Genomic DNA, 17,056 nt, shown 5'->3' with positions numbered 1-17,056 from the left:
ACATAATGCAAGTTCTATTGCTGTGATTTAAAAGAACAATCCAGACAAGAGCAGCTTAAGGGAAACGTGGTTTCTGCTTGTTCATAGTTCAAGGGTGTAGGCCATCATGGTTGGGAAATCAAGGCAGCAGGAGGTCGAAGCAGCTGGTCACATGATATCCACAATGAAGAACCAGACAGTGATTATATATATGCCTGTTCAACATGAGGAAGCAATGTGTGCTCTATGTGCATTTGTGGACAGGCATGAGATAAAATGTGTTGTGCGATCACACTTGTTACAGGTATTAATCTCTGTATGCGATTAATCTCTGTATGAGGTTAAGCTGAGCAGTCAGGGAGGAACTCTTACCAACAGGCATGAGCTTAAAGCATAGCCACAGACAAAAATGTGAGGAGAACCTGAAAGGACAGGGCTGCTACACCCTCTCCAGCATCGTCTGTGTAGCATATCAATAGACTGTGCTACTAGACCGGAGATACATTTTCTTTGGATATAAGCTCCCTGGCTTATATTCCTTTGGATATAAGCCTAGCAACAATGGACCACAGCATGGTGAGAGTACCAAAGAGAGGAATCTGGGCCTACATGGCAGAGCCAGGGTCCCTTCTTATCTTTGACTCCAAGAAGGATTCAGGGAAGGGGTGGGGAGAAGGCCTGTGGCCAGCAACATCTTCTCTGACATATTAGGCAAGAACCCTAATATGGCCACCTAAGCCTAAAAGACGTATTCTGAGAGTTCCACGCTTCCTCGGTTGCAGGGTTGGATTGATGAGCTTTTTTTTTTTTTTTTTTTTTTTTTTTTTGCCATTTCTCTATGATTCTTGGAACAGCACAGTTAACTATTCAAGGAAACACATTTCTGATAGATTTCTAAAAGCTTTAGCAAATAAGAGTGGAAGGAAAATAAAATTTTGGGAGAGGTAATAAATCAGATTCAGCATCAGGAATTGCTTGTGGGAAAACCGAACACTGTAGGTAATAAAGGGGCAAGAGTTTTAGGGCTTTCTAAAGAAAATATTTAATCAGGATCTGTTAGGATAAATGCTCTGGATATTCCCACTTCAGTAAAACTACTACAAAACCATTACCAAAAACAGGTGTTTATGATGAGGCAGAAAGAAGATAGACAAACATAGGAGGTCAGAAGGTTTTATATTATACTATGACTTTTATGGGCAGATTGGCTCGAGCATGTCCTCCTTGGTGCCTTATCTCTAAAGAAAGATTGTAAATCCTTAGCAAGACATACAGGAGGAATTTCTCACAGTGCTTAACTCTAGGGAGGTTGTAAATCTTTAGCCGACTTGGTTCGGAGGGCAATGACAGCCCCTGGCCTTCCACTCACTAATTAGTAGCAGTAAACTGCGTAAACACCACTAGTTTAAGGTTTTGTATTTGCTTTGATTAAAAGCTTTTAGGCCAAGATTTTTTGTAGACACTGCTTCTACCAGGTTACCCTTTCAGTTAAATGTAAACTTTGTATTGTTGGTAAAAGTCTGAATGTTCCGGGAAGTATGTCAACTTCAAGGTGCTTCTTTATGTAATCACTATATAAGTGTTAACTTGACTTCAGTAAATCACAGCAGCAGATCCAAACCAACACTACTTGGTGTGGTCTCTGACTGTCAATCCACCTACCTGTGTCTAACCTGATATCCAAACCTCTGATTCCCCGCAGTTGGGGGATGAGACTGGGCTGGTCCGTGGCACAGGGCAACTTCAGATTTCATTGTTTTCAATCAGAGAAAACCCACACTTCACTTTAATGTATAGACTTTCCAACTGATAGAGTCAGGCCCACCCAGACCATCTCTCTTCGGGCCATTTTTCAGGGAAATAATCAGGACCTTTTCTTTGTAAGTTATCTTCACAGAACCACCTAGATTTGTGTTTAATAACTTGGCTCCTGAGATTTGTGGAGGCTACACAGAGCACAGGGCTTTCCCCCAGGGGGATGTGGGGAGACACACTTGAAAGGATGTTTCCTTCTACAGTTGAGCTGAGCCACAGTGGCATGCCAAGACCTATCTCATGTGGAGCATGCAGCTTTGACCAAATGCTGTTTTCTCCCCTTTTGGTTTGATTTTATTTTTTTACATTAAGTTGTGAAATCAGACCATGGCATGTATATGGAGGTCATAGGAAGGCTGGCAGGAGTCATTTTATTTTCCGTGTGATAAGGTGGTCCCTGCAAGTGTTATGGCAGGCAGGGAAATGAACAGAGAAGAGGTTGGAATGAAAACTTGTTTGAGCTGCTGAAGCCTGCTTGGAAACATAGCTGCAGCCATTTTTTTTTAAATCAGTATCTTCAGCTTCCATTTTGTTTATAAGGTAAAATGAAGTTCAAAAACTTTTATTTAAACTTCTAACCTTTTTTCCTAGAAATAGTTATTCATAGTTGACAGTAACAAGCCCTGCCAAAGAGCCAAGTTAACTATATCAATAGACCCTGCCACAGGGTCCAGCTGAAAGGTCATTTTACTATGATTGAATAGTGCCCTAACTCATACTTTGTTATCTATATACTTGGCTACACTCTTGTTATCTGGTTGCATTCTTGGTATCCACAGACCTGGTTGTACTTGGTTGCATTTGGGTTGCACTTTGGAGAACCCTCACCTAGGTTTGCTGATAATACTTTGTCTAGTCAGCCAAAAATGTAATATTGCTTTGAATAGGCAGCCAAAATGTGTTACTGCCTTCCCCATGCCTTTTATTGGGTTGGCCAATAAAAGACTGCCCTGAAAGAAGGTAGATATTACAGTTAGGTTCCTGAGTCCTTACTGTGGCCCTGACCTATCAGCTTGGAAAAGGTGTTCTAATAAACCATCAATATCTAGCCGAGATCTGTGTCTATGTGGTTTGTCTGGCACTACTTGGGCTGGAACACAGCTTGACTTCATCAGGGTGGATCAAACTTCAGGAGCCTGATGCCAGGTGGTTTATTGCCAGCATATTTAAACACAGTACAATTTGGGGACAAGTTTCCAAGCAACAATCATTCACCATTCTGGCTTTTCAAACAATAATCATTCCAGTTCCAAGGGCCCAATAAAGCTTACGGTGTGACTACATAGAAATGTCTTTGCTGTAGTTCCAAGATCCCTTTTCTGTCTGAAGAGAGTCATAGTGTGAGGGGCATCAATGGGCACAGGCACCCAGTGAGGCATGCGAGTAACCAGGGCATACCTAAATTTACTAGCATTCCAGCATTGGGCAAAAAAGCAAGTATCATTACCACAATTACTTGGCTCTATCTGGCTAATAATGAATAAAAATGGGGGATATAGACAAACAGGTGTGGGCTTATAGGAAATATTATGAGAAGCCTTAGCCCCTCGTTGAAACATCCTGCGTCAGTTCTAGAATTAGCAGTGGTGGTGTCCGAGGTCTGAGTAGGTTCAGGAGACCATTGCCCCCAGGGGCGAGACGTGCTCCATGCCAATTGACTAACTCCATGTTTTCCTCCAATTTTGAAAGTCATTTAAGGTTCTTAAATTATTTTTTCCCTTTTTTCTTAAATTTTTCATCAATTACACTTTATTCTTTCTGCATCCCCCCATAAGCCCCTCCCTCCTCTCCTCCCAATCCCACCCTCCCTCCTCCCTCTGCTTGCATGCCACTCCCCAAGTCCACTAATAGGGGAGGTTCTCCTCTCCTTTCTGATCTTAATCTGTCAGTTCACATCAAAAGTGGCTGTATTGTCCTCTACTGTGGCCTGGTAAGGCTGCTCCCCCCCCCCCAGAGGGAGGTGATCAAAGAGCAGGCCAATCAGATTATGTCAGAGGCAGTCCCTCTTCACATTACTATGTAACCCAATTGGACTCTGAACTGCCCTGGGCTACATCTGTGCAGGGGTTCTAGGTTATCTCCATGAATAGTCCTTGGTTGGAGTATGAGTCTCTGGGAAGTTCCCTATGTTCAAATTTTCTTGTTCTGTTGCTCTCCTTGTGGAGACCCTGTCCTCTCCAGCTCTTACTATTTCCCAGTTCTTACCTAAAATTCCGTTCACCTGCCCAACAGTTGCCCATCCGGCTCAGCATCTGCTTTGATAGTCTGAAGGGCAGAGGCTTTCAGAAAAGCTAAAATGATACGCTCAGGATGCGAGGCTAAGCACTGCACTCAGGGTCAGCCGCTTTGGACCCAGAGAAGAGCATGTCTGATTGCATGCGGGTTGATGCCCCAGGTCCCACCTCTGAGAAAAAGGTATCGGACAGGTCTGATGCTCTTTGGGTGGATGACACCTAAATGAACATCTGTACAAAGTCCCAATTTATTTCTAATATCAGAGATCAGACCTCTACTCTTGCCTGATGCGTCTAAAACAAAAAGGGGGAACTGTAGAGAGCTGCGGAATGCTATGCCTTAAAGATGGATCTGGTTTCCGCCTTCCACCTTCCCGATGGTGAGTGCTCTCTGTCACGAACAACTCCACATTTGGCTAAGGCCGAGGATCTGGCTTGCTTCCATGTATGTGGACCTATCTGCATTGCCCCCGTGGCACGCCTGGGTTGGCTACCCAGAGGCTATTTAAGCTGTGGGCTGGCTTTCCCCAGGGTCCGAGGATTGTTCAATGTTCCTGAATAAACTGCATTGAAAAAAAAAAGAAACGTCTTTGCAAAGTACATGTGGCCATGAACATGGGGTCTGTGGCTGAAAGGCCTGGAATCTGATGTGGTCTCTCGCTGACATAACAGAGAGGTCAGCAGCCTGTCCTGTGCATGTGACATCTCCCCTAACATGGGTTCTCTTAAACAAGCAGCAGCACCATGCAAGGCTACCTTCCCTAGGTCCCACCTCCCGGAAGTTCCATCAGTTCTCATTCGCATCCCAGGCCGGTGGCCAAACCTTGAGCATGAGGAATCACGGAATTTGAGAGGCATTTCAGGTACAAACTGTAACATCTACCACCGTGTTGTACATGCCAGAGTTAATAGAAATGAAGACTGTTTGAAAGCTACATGAAAACCTACCATCTTGCAACCCAAATTAAAAAATATTTATCATAAGGAGAAATAATGGAACATGTGATAGGATTGGTGGGAGGTTGGGGGAATACTGGCAGTTAATGCCTCCTGAGACCTGGATCTAATTTTACAATTTTTATTGCCGTTCTTAACTCTCTTGATGTTATCTTTTTACACCCCATGTGTTTCTCTTTTCTATTTATGTTTCTCTTCTATATTTTCTCTTTTATCATTCCAATAATAATCATTAATCTTTTGTCTTTCCAAGCATGTGCATGGCAACTGTCTTAATTCACTCCACATATTATCTGTGTTTGTATACTCTCTAATATGATTAGAGTTTAAATGGTGATTGTTATTTGACTCCCACTCTGCGTTCATAGTGAGTGACACTTTAATAGTGATAGATTTTTGTATATAGTTTTTTTTTTACTAATAAAATTTGTCCTTTCACAGTTTTACATGTATGCACTCTGTATTTTGGTCCCTCTCTTAGTTCCTTTCCACCCCAAATGGTCCCTCTCGCTATACACCTCTTCCCTGTATTATTAGGTTTTCCCCCCTTATTCTGTCTCACAGAGTTTAATCAGAACTGCTTGTGTGGTTCTGGGTTTAGAAGTAATCATCAAAACCTGACGTACAGGTCTAGACACCATGCTTCCCTCTTCTCCCAGAATTTGCAAGACTACCTTTCATAGCGCCAGAAGGTGCTATGTAGGACTCTGCAGGAGAAAGTGACCAATGGTCTTACCCAGTTGTGGACCATGCATCCTATTATACTGACCTTCCAGGTGTGATGTAAGCACTGGTGCAATTATGGTATGACTATAACGGGGTTAACAACTACCTCCTGGCTGCAGTTAAGAACTGCTACACAGGCAGGAACTTATGTTTGGTGCTACAAACTAGTCAAAAGTTATAGCTGGCAAGATCATGGGCCCTAGAGGACAACCTACTACAGTTTTTATTTTTGTTTTGTTTTGTTTTTGATGGACATGCTGTCAAACTATCTTCTAAGTATTAATGTTTATACTCATATATTGTTGCTTCTGTAAATTGTTGCTGGAGAAGCAGCTTCTTCTTCTTCTTCTTCTTCTTCTCCTCCCAAAGTAATCAGTGGTGATTGCTCATAACTGGGCAATGTGTATACAGTTAAGTGACTAATGAGTGCTTAGCCCTGAAATTGGTCACTAATAGTCCCTACCCGTTCAAGGCTTGAGAAACATCATGGAAGAGGGTAGTAAAAGGGAAAAGAAAATATAAGAGCTAGGTTTTGAAGAGAAGCACTGAGAAATACTGTCTTCTGGACACGACATGTCCACTGCACTCATGAACTCCCAGCGATTGTGGTTACCTACACAAGAACCTCAAAAGTTCAAGCTAGGTAACATTCCAGCATGGGTGGGAGAGGATTATGAGGCTCTCCTCTAAATGAGGAGCTATAGGTAGTTGATAGCTGCTAGGGATGAGGAGTCATTCTTCGTTGGGGATGCAGCCACTGCTCAGGTAGAAATCTGATGTAGACTGCCAATTTGATGTAGACTGCCTCTGTTCGTGTAGATGAGTCCATATCTAAGTGTACGCAGCCATTAATTGGACTCAGTGAGCCATAAAAATTAAGAGAACTTGAAGGTTGGGTGAAGATGGAAAGAAGAGTGAGAAAGGGGAGTTGTAAGTAGATGGGATCAGAAACATTCTATACATGTATGAAATTGTCAAAGGATAAACATATTAATAAAAGTAAGAATATGCTTATTGAACCTATTTATTCAATGTTGAATATAGTTATTAACAATATAATTATTTACAGTTTCCCATTCTGCAGTGTTGTTACTCTTTTGGCCAGAAGTTCAAAGCCTTATCTATGCCCTAAGTCCCTAGAGTGAGCAGCGCAGGGAATGGGGAGGGGCCTTTAACTCTAGAAATGTAGTGCTATCACAGAGCAGGGACTTCTTCAAAATGGTTTGCTGCAGCTGTGTGGTTGAAGACAGAGAAGGGAGAATTTTCCCAGCATCTGTGTGTTACGTGAGCCCCAGAATCCCTGTTTATATGCAGATCAGTTCACTGATGACCCCAGTGTTCATGGCATTTTCCCCCTTTCGGTCTGTGCCCCATTCTGACTCATTGCTTTTGTGCCCTGAGACTGGCTGCAAGCTATTTTCTTTCTTGCTCACTCATCCTCCCTCCTTTCTCTTCCTCCAAGTTCTTGCCATAAGACACAGACTGGCCTGAGGCTGGTGGTCTCTCTTCAATAACATATTGAAAATAAGGACAACAATATAGTATATAGTTGAGGAGTGCAATTAAGAGGCAGAAATACTGAAAGTAGTAAAATCTAAATTTTGGATATGTATAACTGAATAAATCAAACAAAAAAATCCTCTTATTAAAGCCCCATAAAATGGATTAAATGGAAGACGGAATTTCAGGACAAATCATGGGCATAGAAGAAAGAGAAGATCCCCTCCTCCTCTGACTCGTCCTGCAGGTCAGTCGAAGGAGACCCTAAGAGAGGGGGTGAGAATGGGGTGGGACAAGAGATGCAAGAAATGGAGACAAGAGAGTATTATGATCAAGTCTCATTTATTGCTTATAAGGGGTAAGAATGGGCAATTCGGGGGGAGGAACTAGTTTCAGTGAAAAAGCACAAAGGAGGACATCCTCTAGTTTCAGTGAAAAAATCACAAAGGAGGACATTCTCAAGGAAGTTCTCAAAGCAGGAGGAGAATTCTCATGTTATACCTGCCAAGTCTAAATGGTTGAGCAAACCTCTAACAAACAAAGAACACCTGGGGTCCAGGGGTGAAAAATCACCGTGCCATTCTTGGCACAATGTGCTTCATGGATTCCAAGCAGGCAAGAGTCAAGCAGCCATTTTATAGCCCCACACACTCCTCTGTGTGGTATTTGTCTGAGTCTGGCTTTGAGAAACATAGACAGCTTTGTTTACTGAATCATTTTTTTAATTCAGTTTTATAGGCTATCAAATAATCCTGTGCTTTCAAGAGAAGAGGCAAACAGATTCAGGAATGAACCTTCTTAGACTAAGTGTGTCAGCAAATGAGCTGCCATAAGCATTCTCTGAGAACATTTTCAATTCTGGGTCCCACACAGACAAGCAGAAAAGGGGCTAGAGCTGTGAGGTGTTTACAGGATGATCTATCGCAAAACATGATTGCCTTGTTTATATTCATGCAGAAAAAACAGATTAAGGATTGGTTAAATTTCAAAAGCCTTTTATGGTGTCAGTTTATACTACCTCCATTTACCTTCTGCCAAAGTAAACACTTCTTTTGCTTCATGGCAAATTAAGGCTAAGGTGGCCAGGATTGCCTTGCCTCTGAATTCTTCTGCCTTAATTTCTTTTCTGCTCTTTCCGTATGAATCTCTGGGAGTGTCCCTATATCCTTGTACATAATGACTGATTTAAATTCTGAGTACAAGAAGAATAAAGTGAGGAAGGGAAAGAGTGGTATATAAGAGATTGTGTATTATGAAAGTTCTGGGTTCTGTGTCTAACACGGCCTTGACTTTGTTTCCATCCTTTTGTCCTGACTCAAAGATCCTGGAGATGCAGGTGCTCCAGCACCTCTTTTTTGGGCTTTAGTCATGTAGTCTTCATTCTGAGAATATTTGCATCTACATGTATCAAAACTTTAGTCTGCAGTCCACTCTGGAATCTGATAGTCAAGGTTAGTCAATGGGTCCCTCTTACTATTCCTTAGAAGATTTTATCCTTTCCCAGAACACAGAAACCCAGAAAATAGCAGTGAAGCTATTTTCCAATAAAACATATCCAACTTTACATTTCTGCTCAAGCCAGTCCTTTATTAGCTAATAAAAATACACTCTTTGCCTCTTCCTTAAGGCATCCCTATAACCAAACATGCTTTACTTTTCCTAGCTATGATCCAATACCTTTTGATTCATCCTCATCTCACGAAGCCTGTTTAAACCAATACCACTGTATCATTTTTTGGTATTCTGAATTCCTTCCATCCCTGATTTTTATCAGTTTCCATTGAGCGTTACATACAGAAGCATGAAAATGGAAAAAAATGATGACTGGATTAATGAAGGAATGGTGACTGGTGATTTGAAAAAAATCATTTATTTATCAAATCTCTGGAAGTACAAAAACACTGTTTTTCTTATGAAGTTGTAAGAACAGGGCTCTAGTAAAACACTTTTTATTCACGATGTCCTCAGACATTTCCATAACCTGTGGTAGCAGAAAGGAAAGGAAATGAAGACAGGCGTGGGTTTCCAGGAACAAATGATATCCTTGCCTCTAAGTCTGAACAGCATGGTGTCCAATAAGTACAGGAGGAAAGGAGACCCACTACAGGTGATTACCCAACATGCAGTACAGCAAACAAGCTGAGGGTCGGAGAGGCATCGCACCTCTCCCACGCACACATTTTTCTACAGTAAGATGCAATATAAGCAAAATGACTACTAAGAGGAATATTTACCTAGAACGTTATGGAGGAAGAAATTTGGGAGGCAAGCCAGAGGAACTGTGGTTATCCTTTAAAGGAACGTGAGCTACGTACCTGTGCTGCAGGGAGCACTGTACTCAGTGACTGCAAACTCATCTGAGTAAAAGAGGAAACAGTAACAAACGGCGTCACGTGATGTCACTACGGGCGTCTGTGACTGCGTCAGAAATGCCCGTGACATTCCCCTGCTGCACTGCTGGCCTCTTTGGGCATCCTTCCGGGTACAATAAGCCATATTTTCTTTTACCCCAGGTTCCTGACAGTCGGTTGTTGTCTGTCCTTAAATCTCATGGTGTCCTACAACTGGCATAGCTGACAAAAAGTTAACTCTTTTTTTTTTTTTTTTTTTTTTTTAATGTGCTCTCTTCCATAGAAGTCAGGAGCTCAAAAAGTCAAGTGTCAAACCTGACAGGGACAATCCAGAGTAACGGGAAGCCATTCCTAAGTCTAAGTCTCTGTATCAGGAGTTGAAGGTCTGTGCTCAGGCTGCTCACACTCACCTTTCTCGTAGTAATCATAGACTTTCACTATGGCTGGCCTCAGGTCTTTTATTGGAATATCTTGCTGAACTGTGAAGGACAAGGCCAGCGTCTGATTTGACACCTGGAAGTCAAAAGGAACGAAATGACTTTCCCGGAAGCTCTCTTTGCACCTTGGAATTAATTGGGGTCCTGGGCAGGGGCGGGAGCTTGATCTGCTGACATTACAGCACATGGTGGAGAAAGAACCCAGAGTAAATGGGAAATTGCCGCAGTTACTTCTTAAATAACCACCATAAGTCACCACTACCTAGGCCTTAGTTCAGCAGTTCTCAACCTTCCTAAGGCCGTGACTCTTCAATACAGCTCCTCCTGTTGTGGTGATCTCCCCAACCATAAAACTATTTTGTTGCTAATATTAGATAATTTTGCTACTGCTGTGAATCTAAATGTAAATATCTGATATGCTGGATATCTGATATGTGATCCCCAAGGTGGTCGCGACCCTCAGGTTGAGAACCGTCACCACGTCACTGCTAGCACATGATTCTGTTCATGGGTGTGTATGCACCCCTCCTCTCTCTCTCTCTCTCTCTCTCTCTATCTATCTATCTATCTCTATCTCTATCTCTCTGCTTTCTGTTTAACTGTTATATCTTCTTTTTGATTTCAGAGGTTTAGCAGAGTTTTGCCTTTGGCTTTACATCTTGTAAAAGCACAGATTCAGCCTGACAGAAGTGTATAAAAGACAAGCCACTGCTGCTTTGTCAACTGAAAATCCTATTAATAGCGGACTGAATAACTAACTAGGCTATGGCACCTGTCTTTTCAATTATTGGTCCATGTGTGGACTGCTGTTTTACTATTACGTGGTCCAAGTGCTGGCTGAGAGGGATGGTATTTTCTCCTTTTATACTATTGATGAAGACGATGATATAATGATTGACTAATCGCAATAACCACTTCCCTGCGTTATTCAGTACCTTCAGGCTAACTGGTTGACAGAATGAAAATTGGATCTTATGGCATTCCTACTCACAGGCTGAGTGAAATATCTCCAAAGAGAGGGCAGCCACTGTGGCATTAGAATTCACATGTCTCTAGCATGGAGGCGATGACTCTAAAACACCAAGACAGTTCCTGGAGGACTATTATCTATGTGTTTCTCACCTAACCAGTCAGGGCTCTCACCTTATCCAAGTAAATCAAGACATTGTTACTTCTGACTTCTATCCGGCTCACATGTACAGACTGTTCAAGCTGAAGAAAACGGAGACAGCGCAAACGTTAACAGATGGAGTCCCTGGAGAATCCAGGGAATATGAGATTATTTTATCATCAAAATACCCTGAAGGTGGAATCTCTTCAAGTTCCCTCATAAATAAAAAAGTAAGAGTGAAAATGAAGGCAATTTGGACAAAGGGCTCCCTATTAGTGTGGCGTATGAACACACACGTGAAGCTGATTTGTATGAAGAAATGAAACGGGGACTCAGAAATTATTCCTTACTCAACGTTCAAATTACATTATCTTTGTTCATGAAGGAGGCTTTCTCCTTCGTGTTTGTTTTCTCTAACTTAAAACCATCTCATTTTTGCTGTGTTATAGAAGTTTATGACATCAGTCATTTCCATATTAGCTCACTGGTTGGTATTTGTGCACTTTATCTTCTTAAGATTCTAAGGTCCATGCAATTAGAAAATTGTTGAAAAAAGACAGTGGGTCTTTCCCTGGGAAAGGCCCATAACTGGTTATCCATCGCTGATGGCCAACTCTGAAATTACATACACACAAGCAACATGGACTTAGCAAGTTCTATTTACATATTTATGTGTTTATATATGTATACATATATATATGTATGTACACACACATACACATAACAATAATAAAGAAAAAGAGGGCATGGATTTGAGAGAGAGTAAGAGGAGAACGTGGGAGAGGTTGGAGGAAAGAAAGGGAAGGGGGAAATGATGTAACTATATTTTAATTAACATAAGTAAACAAAGAGAAAAAAAACTGTTTATAAGTTTCCCCAGTAGCCATGATGTCTAAACAATGCTACAGACACAAGCACAAACACACTTCATTTGGAGAAGGCCTAAGTGTTTAAGACTAAAGGTAGGAGTATTTTAATAACTATTATCTTGGTCTGGGGATGCATACCATATAAAATGAGATGCGCGATTTGGGGCTTAGAGCAAACATACCATCTTCACTGTCGGTGTCAAGGGAACGAAGCCAGACACCATCTTCACATCAGCAATTGCCATGTTGGAGTTGGAACGGCTGCCAGTGTAACTGAAGATCCAGGGAAGGGAAAGTTAGGTTCTCCTGAATTACAAAACATTCCTTTCCCATGTCTCTACGTTGTACACTCCATGGTTCTGCCACATACTCGTAAAACTTTCTAAGGGTCCTAGAACACTGCCCATGTTTTAGAATTTGTATAGGATTTAATAAACCCACAGAGACCTGATCTAGAACTAGAACGTCAAACCTGTGGACTCAGGTCTGTGTTTTCAGGAAGTTTGGTAGGTGACATGACCTCAAGACCTCTCATCTGTGTGAGTTTTCTCTTATTTGTGCTTTCTCTCCATAGTTTCCTAAGTATAGCAGTATTCAAGTCACAGGGGCTTTGGGGGTCTATTTTTTGTAAGTCCTGTGGGCACTTGGCTGTTGCTATGTACATGTATGCTGTTTTACAAACTGACTAAGCCATGTGTAACTAGACTTACTTATGAACAATAGAATTGTCCATGGAAGCTCAGCTACTTCCTTTTAAGTCCGCCAACATTTTTTTAAAGACCTAGATTACTAAAATATTTTATTATACAGAAGGAAGTCAAGTAATAGACAAAGAATGACGCTATTCATTCATTTACTATCAAGAGTTAGTAATTATTTCAGGGGATTAACATCTGAAGGTAGAGAAGACAGGCATCATAAGCTCCATTGCCAAGAAACTCAGTTTTACCAATGTAAAAGAATACCTTAGTTTTAAAAACAGATCTAACTATTTGTTATCCAACAGCTTTACTTAGTGAGAAGTTCCAGCAAGAGGATGGGTTGTTTCGCTACAAATGATGAAAATGGCTCCATTCCTCAACTGAGAGACATCTGGGTTGTTTCCAGCTTCTGGCTATTACAAATAAAGCTGCTATGAACATGGTTGAGCAAATGTCCTTGTTGTGTACTTGAGCATCTTTTGTATATATGCCTAGGAGTGGTAAGGCTGGATCTTGAGGTAGCACTATTCCTAACTGTCTGAGAAAGTGCCAGGTTGATTTCCAAAGTGGTTGTACAAGTTTACATTCCCACCAGCAATGGAGGAGGGTTCCTCTTTCTCCACATTCTCTCCAGCATATGTTGTCAATTGAGTTTTTGATCTTAGCCATTCTGATGTGTGTAAGGTGAAATCTCAGGGTCATTTTGATTTGCATTTCCCTGATGACTTTCCTTAAGCATTTCCTTAAGTGTTTCTCTGTCATTTGATGTTCCTCTATTGAGAATTCTCTGTTTAGCTCTGTACCCCATTTTTGTATTTTTTTATAATTTTTTATATTAATCACAGGTTATTTACTTTGTATCCTATCTGGAGTACCCTCCTTCATTCCCTCCCAATATCACCCTCCTTCCCTCATCTCCTCCCTGCCACTTTCCAAGTCCACTGATACGGGAGGTCCTCCTCCCCTTCCATCTGACCCTAACTTATCAGATATCTTCAGGAATAGCTGCAATGCCCTCTTCTGTGGCCTAGCAATGCTGTTCCTCCCTCAGTGGTGGTTTGGGGGAGGTCAAAGAGCCAGCCATTGAGTTTATGTCAGAAGTAGTCCCTCTTCCCCTTAATAGGGAAACCACCTGGATACTGAGCTACCATGGGCGACATCCGAGCAGGAGTTCTAGGTTATATCTATACATAGTCCTTGGTTGGAGAAACAGTCTCATAAAAGACCCCTGTACCCTGATATATTTGGTCCTTGTGGAGCTCCTGTTCTCTCCAGGTCATACTAACTCCCCCTTCTTTCATATGATTTCCTGCACTCTGCCAAAGGTTTGGTTATGAGTCTCAGCATCTGCTTTAATACACTGCTAGGTAGGGTCTTTCAGAGGCCCTCTGTGGTAGGCTCCTGCTCTGTTACTTGTTTTCTCCTACTTCCAATGTCCATCCACAAGGACATTTGCTCAACCATGTTTGTAGTAGCTTTATTCATAATAGCCAGTGGTGGGAGCCAAAGCCAGCGAGTGGAAAGTTACTGACAGCTGCAACAAAGTCATGGGTGAGAGATTTATGTTCCAGGAACTTATGAGACATTTGCTCGTGAGGCTAGAGCACCTTGAGATATCTTAGCTAACATTCTTGTGGTGTTTCTTTTAGCAAACATTCTTGCGGTATTTTGCATCAAAAACCACCCTGCTATCTCTTGTATCATAAACTACCTTGCTGACGCATTTTCCCTTCCTGCCTTCTCCCTATAAAGTTGTGTGAAATTTTTCAAATAAACAAGATCTTGATCAGACAGACTGTCTTGGTCTTCATTCTTCGTGTCTCTTGCCCCACCCCATTCATTTCACCCCTCCTTAGAAACCCATTGAACTCCCACTGGTCGGGGCAAGCCAGAACCTGGAAACAACCCAGATATCCATCAATGGATACAGAAATTGTGGTACTTTTACACAACGGAATACTACTCAGCAATTGAAAACAAGGAAATCATGACATTTGTAGGCAAGTAGTAGGATCTAGAAAAGATATCCTGAGTGAGATATCTCAGGAGCAGAAAGACACACACGTTACATATACTCACTTATAAGTGGGTACTAGACCTATAAGATAGGATAAACATACTAAAATCTGTACATCTAAAGAAGTTAAACAAGAAAGAGGACCGGGGGTAAGATGATCAATCCTCACTTAGAAAGACAAATGTACCCCATTTTTTAATTGGGTTACTTGATTTGTTGCCTTTTTTTGTTGTTGCTTTTTAACTTCTTAAGTTCTTTATATATTCTGGATATTAGCCCTCTGTAAGACATAGGGTCATTCAGAAAGACAAACGAGACGGACATTAGAAGAGGGAGAAAACACGAAACAGGTTATCACAGCAGGAGACTCCTATCATAGGCAGGAGACTCTATCCAGCAGTGTATCAAAACATATGCTAAGACTCATAGCCAAACTTTGGGCAGAGTGCAGGGAATCTTATGAAAGAAGGGGGAGATAGAAAGACCTGGAGGGAACAGGAGCTGCACAAGGAGAGCAACAGAACCAAGAAATCTGGGCCCAAGGGTCTTTTCTGAGACTAATTCTCCAAACAAGGACCATGCATAGAGATAACCTACAACCCCTGCACAGAAGTAGCCCATAGCAGCTCAGTGTCCAAGAGGGCTCCCCAATAATAGGAACAGGGACTGTCTCTGTCATGAACTCATGGGCTGGCTCTTTGATCACCTCCACCTGAGGAGGGAACATCCTTACCGGTCCACAGAGGAAGACAACGAAGCCAGTCCTGATGAGACCTGATAGACTAGGATCAGACGGAAAGGGAGGAGGACCTCCCCTATCACGGGACTGGGGGAGGGGCATAGGAGAACAAGAGGAAGGGAGAGTGGGATTGGGAGGGGATGGGGAAGTGGTCACAGCTGGAATACAAACCGAATAAACTGTAATTAATATAAAAAATAAAAAATTTTAAAAAAAGAAAATGGCTCTTACCGGATATTAAGTGAGATCTCGAAGCTGGTGTGAGCTTTTTGATCCTCACAAGTCTGGGGAAGGGTCTGCAGCACTAGAGCAAATGAGAACTCCTTCTTTCTCGGGAGAACATTGAAGTTCACAGAGGTCTGTGGAACATCAAAGACAGGAGCGTGTTTTTCTCCTTTCTTCAAGATTCTCCTCATCTCCCTCGAGTCTCTAACTGTTGAATTATGACATTACAGGGAGAGCAATGCCTGGGACCTTCCTCCTCTACCTGAGTCTCACCTGGAGGTAGACACATCCTTCTCCTATCACCTGAGCAGTGTAATCTCCGGGCACAATCGGCAATGTGGCCCTCTGCAGCAATAACTGGTTGCTATTGTCCACTTGGAATCTTGTAGAAAATACATTTGAAGAGTAGATGGTCACCTGTGCAGTTTTCCTAGATCTTGTGAAAGTAGCTGCTCCATATTTGGACAAAGCATGGAGAGCTGCTACTGTGTCCTGAAAGAAGAATGAAAGAATTACTCAGGGGTTGCTACACTCGGAAGTGATATCTGTTGCCCCGAAGTCAGAAACTTAATCTCCACAGTGGTACCATCAGAAGGTGGAGCAAAGCTAGTAGGAGGTTGTTCTGGTTTCAGTGAAAATGTCCCACATGCAAATCCCAAGAAGATAAGCCCAATGGTCACCTTAGGGTTCATGTGGACCCATTAGTTAGCGGAGGAGAGATCTCTGACATGGACTATGTTGCCTGCTTTGTGATCACTTCCCCCTGATGGGACGTCCCTACCAGGCCAGGGGAGGAAGAAGAACCCAGTCCTCATGTGAATAGATGAGCTGGGGTGTCTGGGGGTGGGGAGGAACAGGGGACAGGGGATGCGGGAGGGAAGGTGAGACTGGGAGGAGAGAAGAGAAAGACCTATGACCAAGATATAAATTGAATTAATTAATTAAAAAAGAAAGGAAATGTCCCACGTAGGCTCATATAGTTGAACACTTGTCCATTCCCCTTTTGGTGGCACTGTCTGGGGAATTTCAGGTGGAGGAAAGCATGCCACCAAGGGTTGGTTCTGAGAGTAAAAAGCCTTGCGCTATTGCCACTCTGTTCTCTGTTCTTTGCTTCAGGTTCAAAACTTGAGCTCTTAGTGTCTAGGTCCTGCCATCGTGTCTGTGCCTTGCTGCCACACTTCCCTGCCATGACAGACCCTCATCCCTCTGGAACCACAAGCAGAATAAACGATTCCTTCTCTAAGTGGCCTTGGCTGCAGTGTATTATCACAGCAACAGGAAAGGAACTTACACAGAGGTTGGCAGCAGGGTGCCGGGAAGGGACTACGTTCTGTTGGGAATCCCAGGGAGCCCTTGTGAGTACCGTCATAAAAAAGACCAACCCCAGCCCTGCAC

General features: G+C 42.4%; 1 protein-coding gene across 1 annotated transcript in view; it reads right to left on the bottom strand.

Annotated features, from left to right (window-relative positions):
* Nucleotides 1-9,093: 9,093 nt before the first annotated feature.
* LOC110546072 (alpha-2-macroglobulin) overlaps nt 9,094-17,056 on the bottom strand; it is a 46,172-nt gene continuing 38,209 nt past the window's right edge. The window contains exons 30-36 of the mRNA XM_021632650.2: nt 15,935-16,153; nt 15,668-15,795; nt 12,162-12,252; nt 11,143-11,211; nt 9,973-10,075; nt 9,527-9,568; nt 9,094-9,192 (exon numbers count right to left, since the gene is read on the bottom strand). Of these exons, the coding sequence (XP_021488325.1) occupies nt 9,176-9,192; nt 9,527-9,568; nt 9,973-10,075; nt 11,143-11,211; nt 12,162-12,252; nt 15,668-15,795; nt 15,935-16,153 (669 nt within the window). The 3' untranslated portion in view covers nt 9,094-9,175. The remainder of the gene's footprint in view (nt 9,193-9,526; nt 9,569-9,972; nt 10,076-11,142; nt 11,212-12,161; nt 12,253-15,667; nt 15,796-15,934; nt 16,154-17,056) is intronic.

Source organism: Meriones unguiculatus, chromosome 5 (genome assembly GCF_030254825.1).
Source record: "Meriones unguiculatus strain TT.TT164.6M chromosome 5, Bangor_MerUng_6.1, whole genome shotgun sequence".
In the NCBI taxonomy this organism is placed as follows: Eukaryota; Metazoa; Chordata; class Mammalia; order Rodentia; family Muridae; genus Meriones; species Meriones unguiculatus.
Note: the sequence above shows the minus strand (reverse complement) of the source record. Positions and strands in the feature narration are given on the sequence as shown.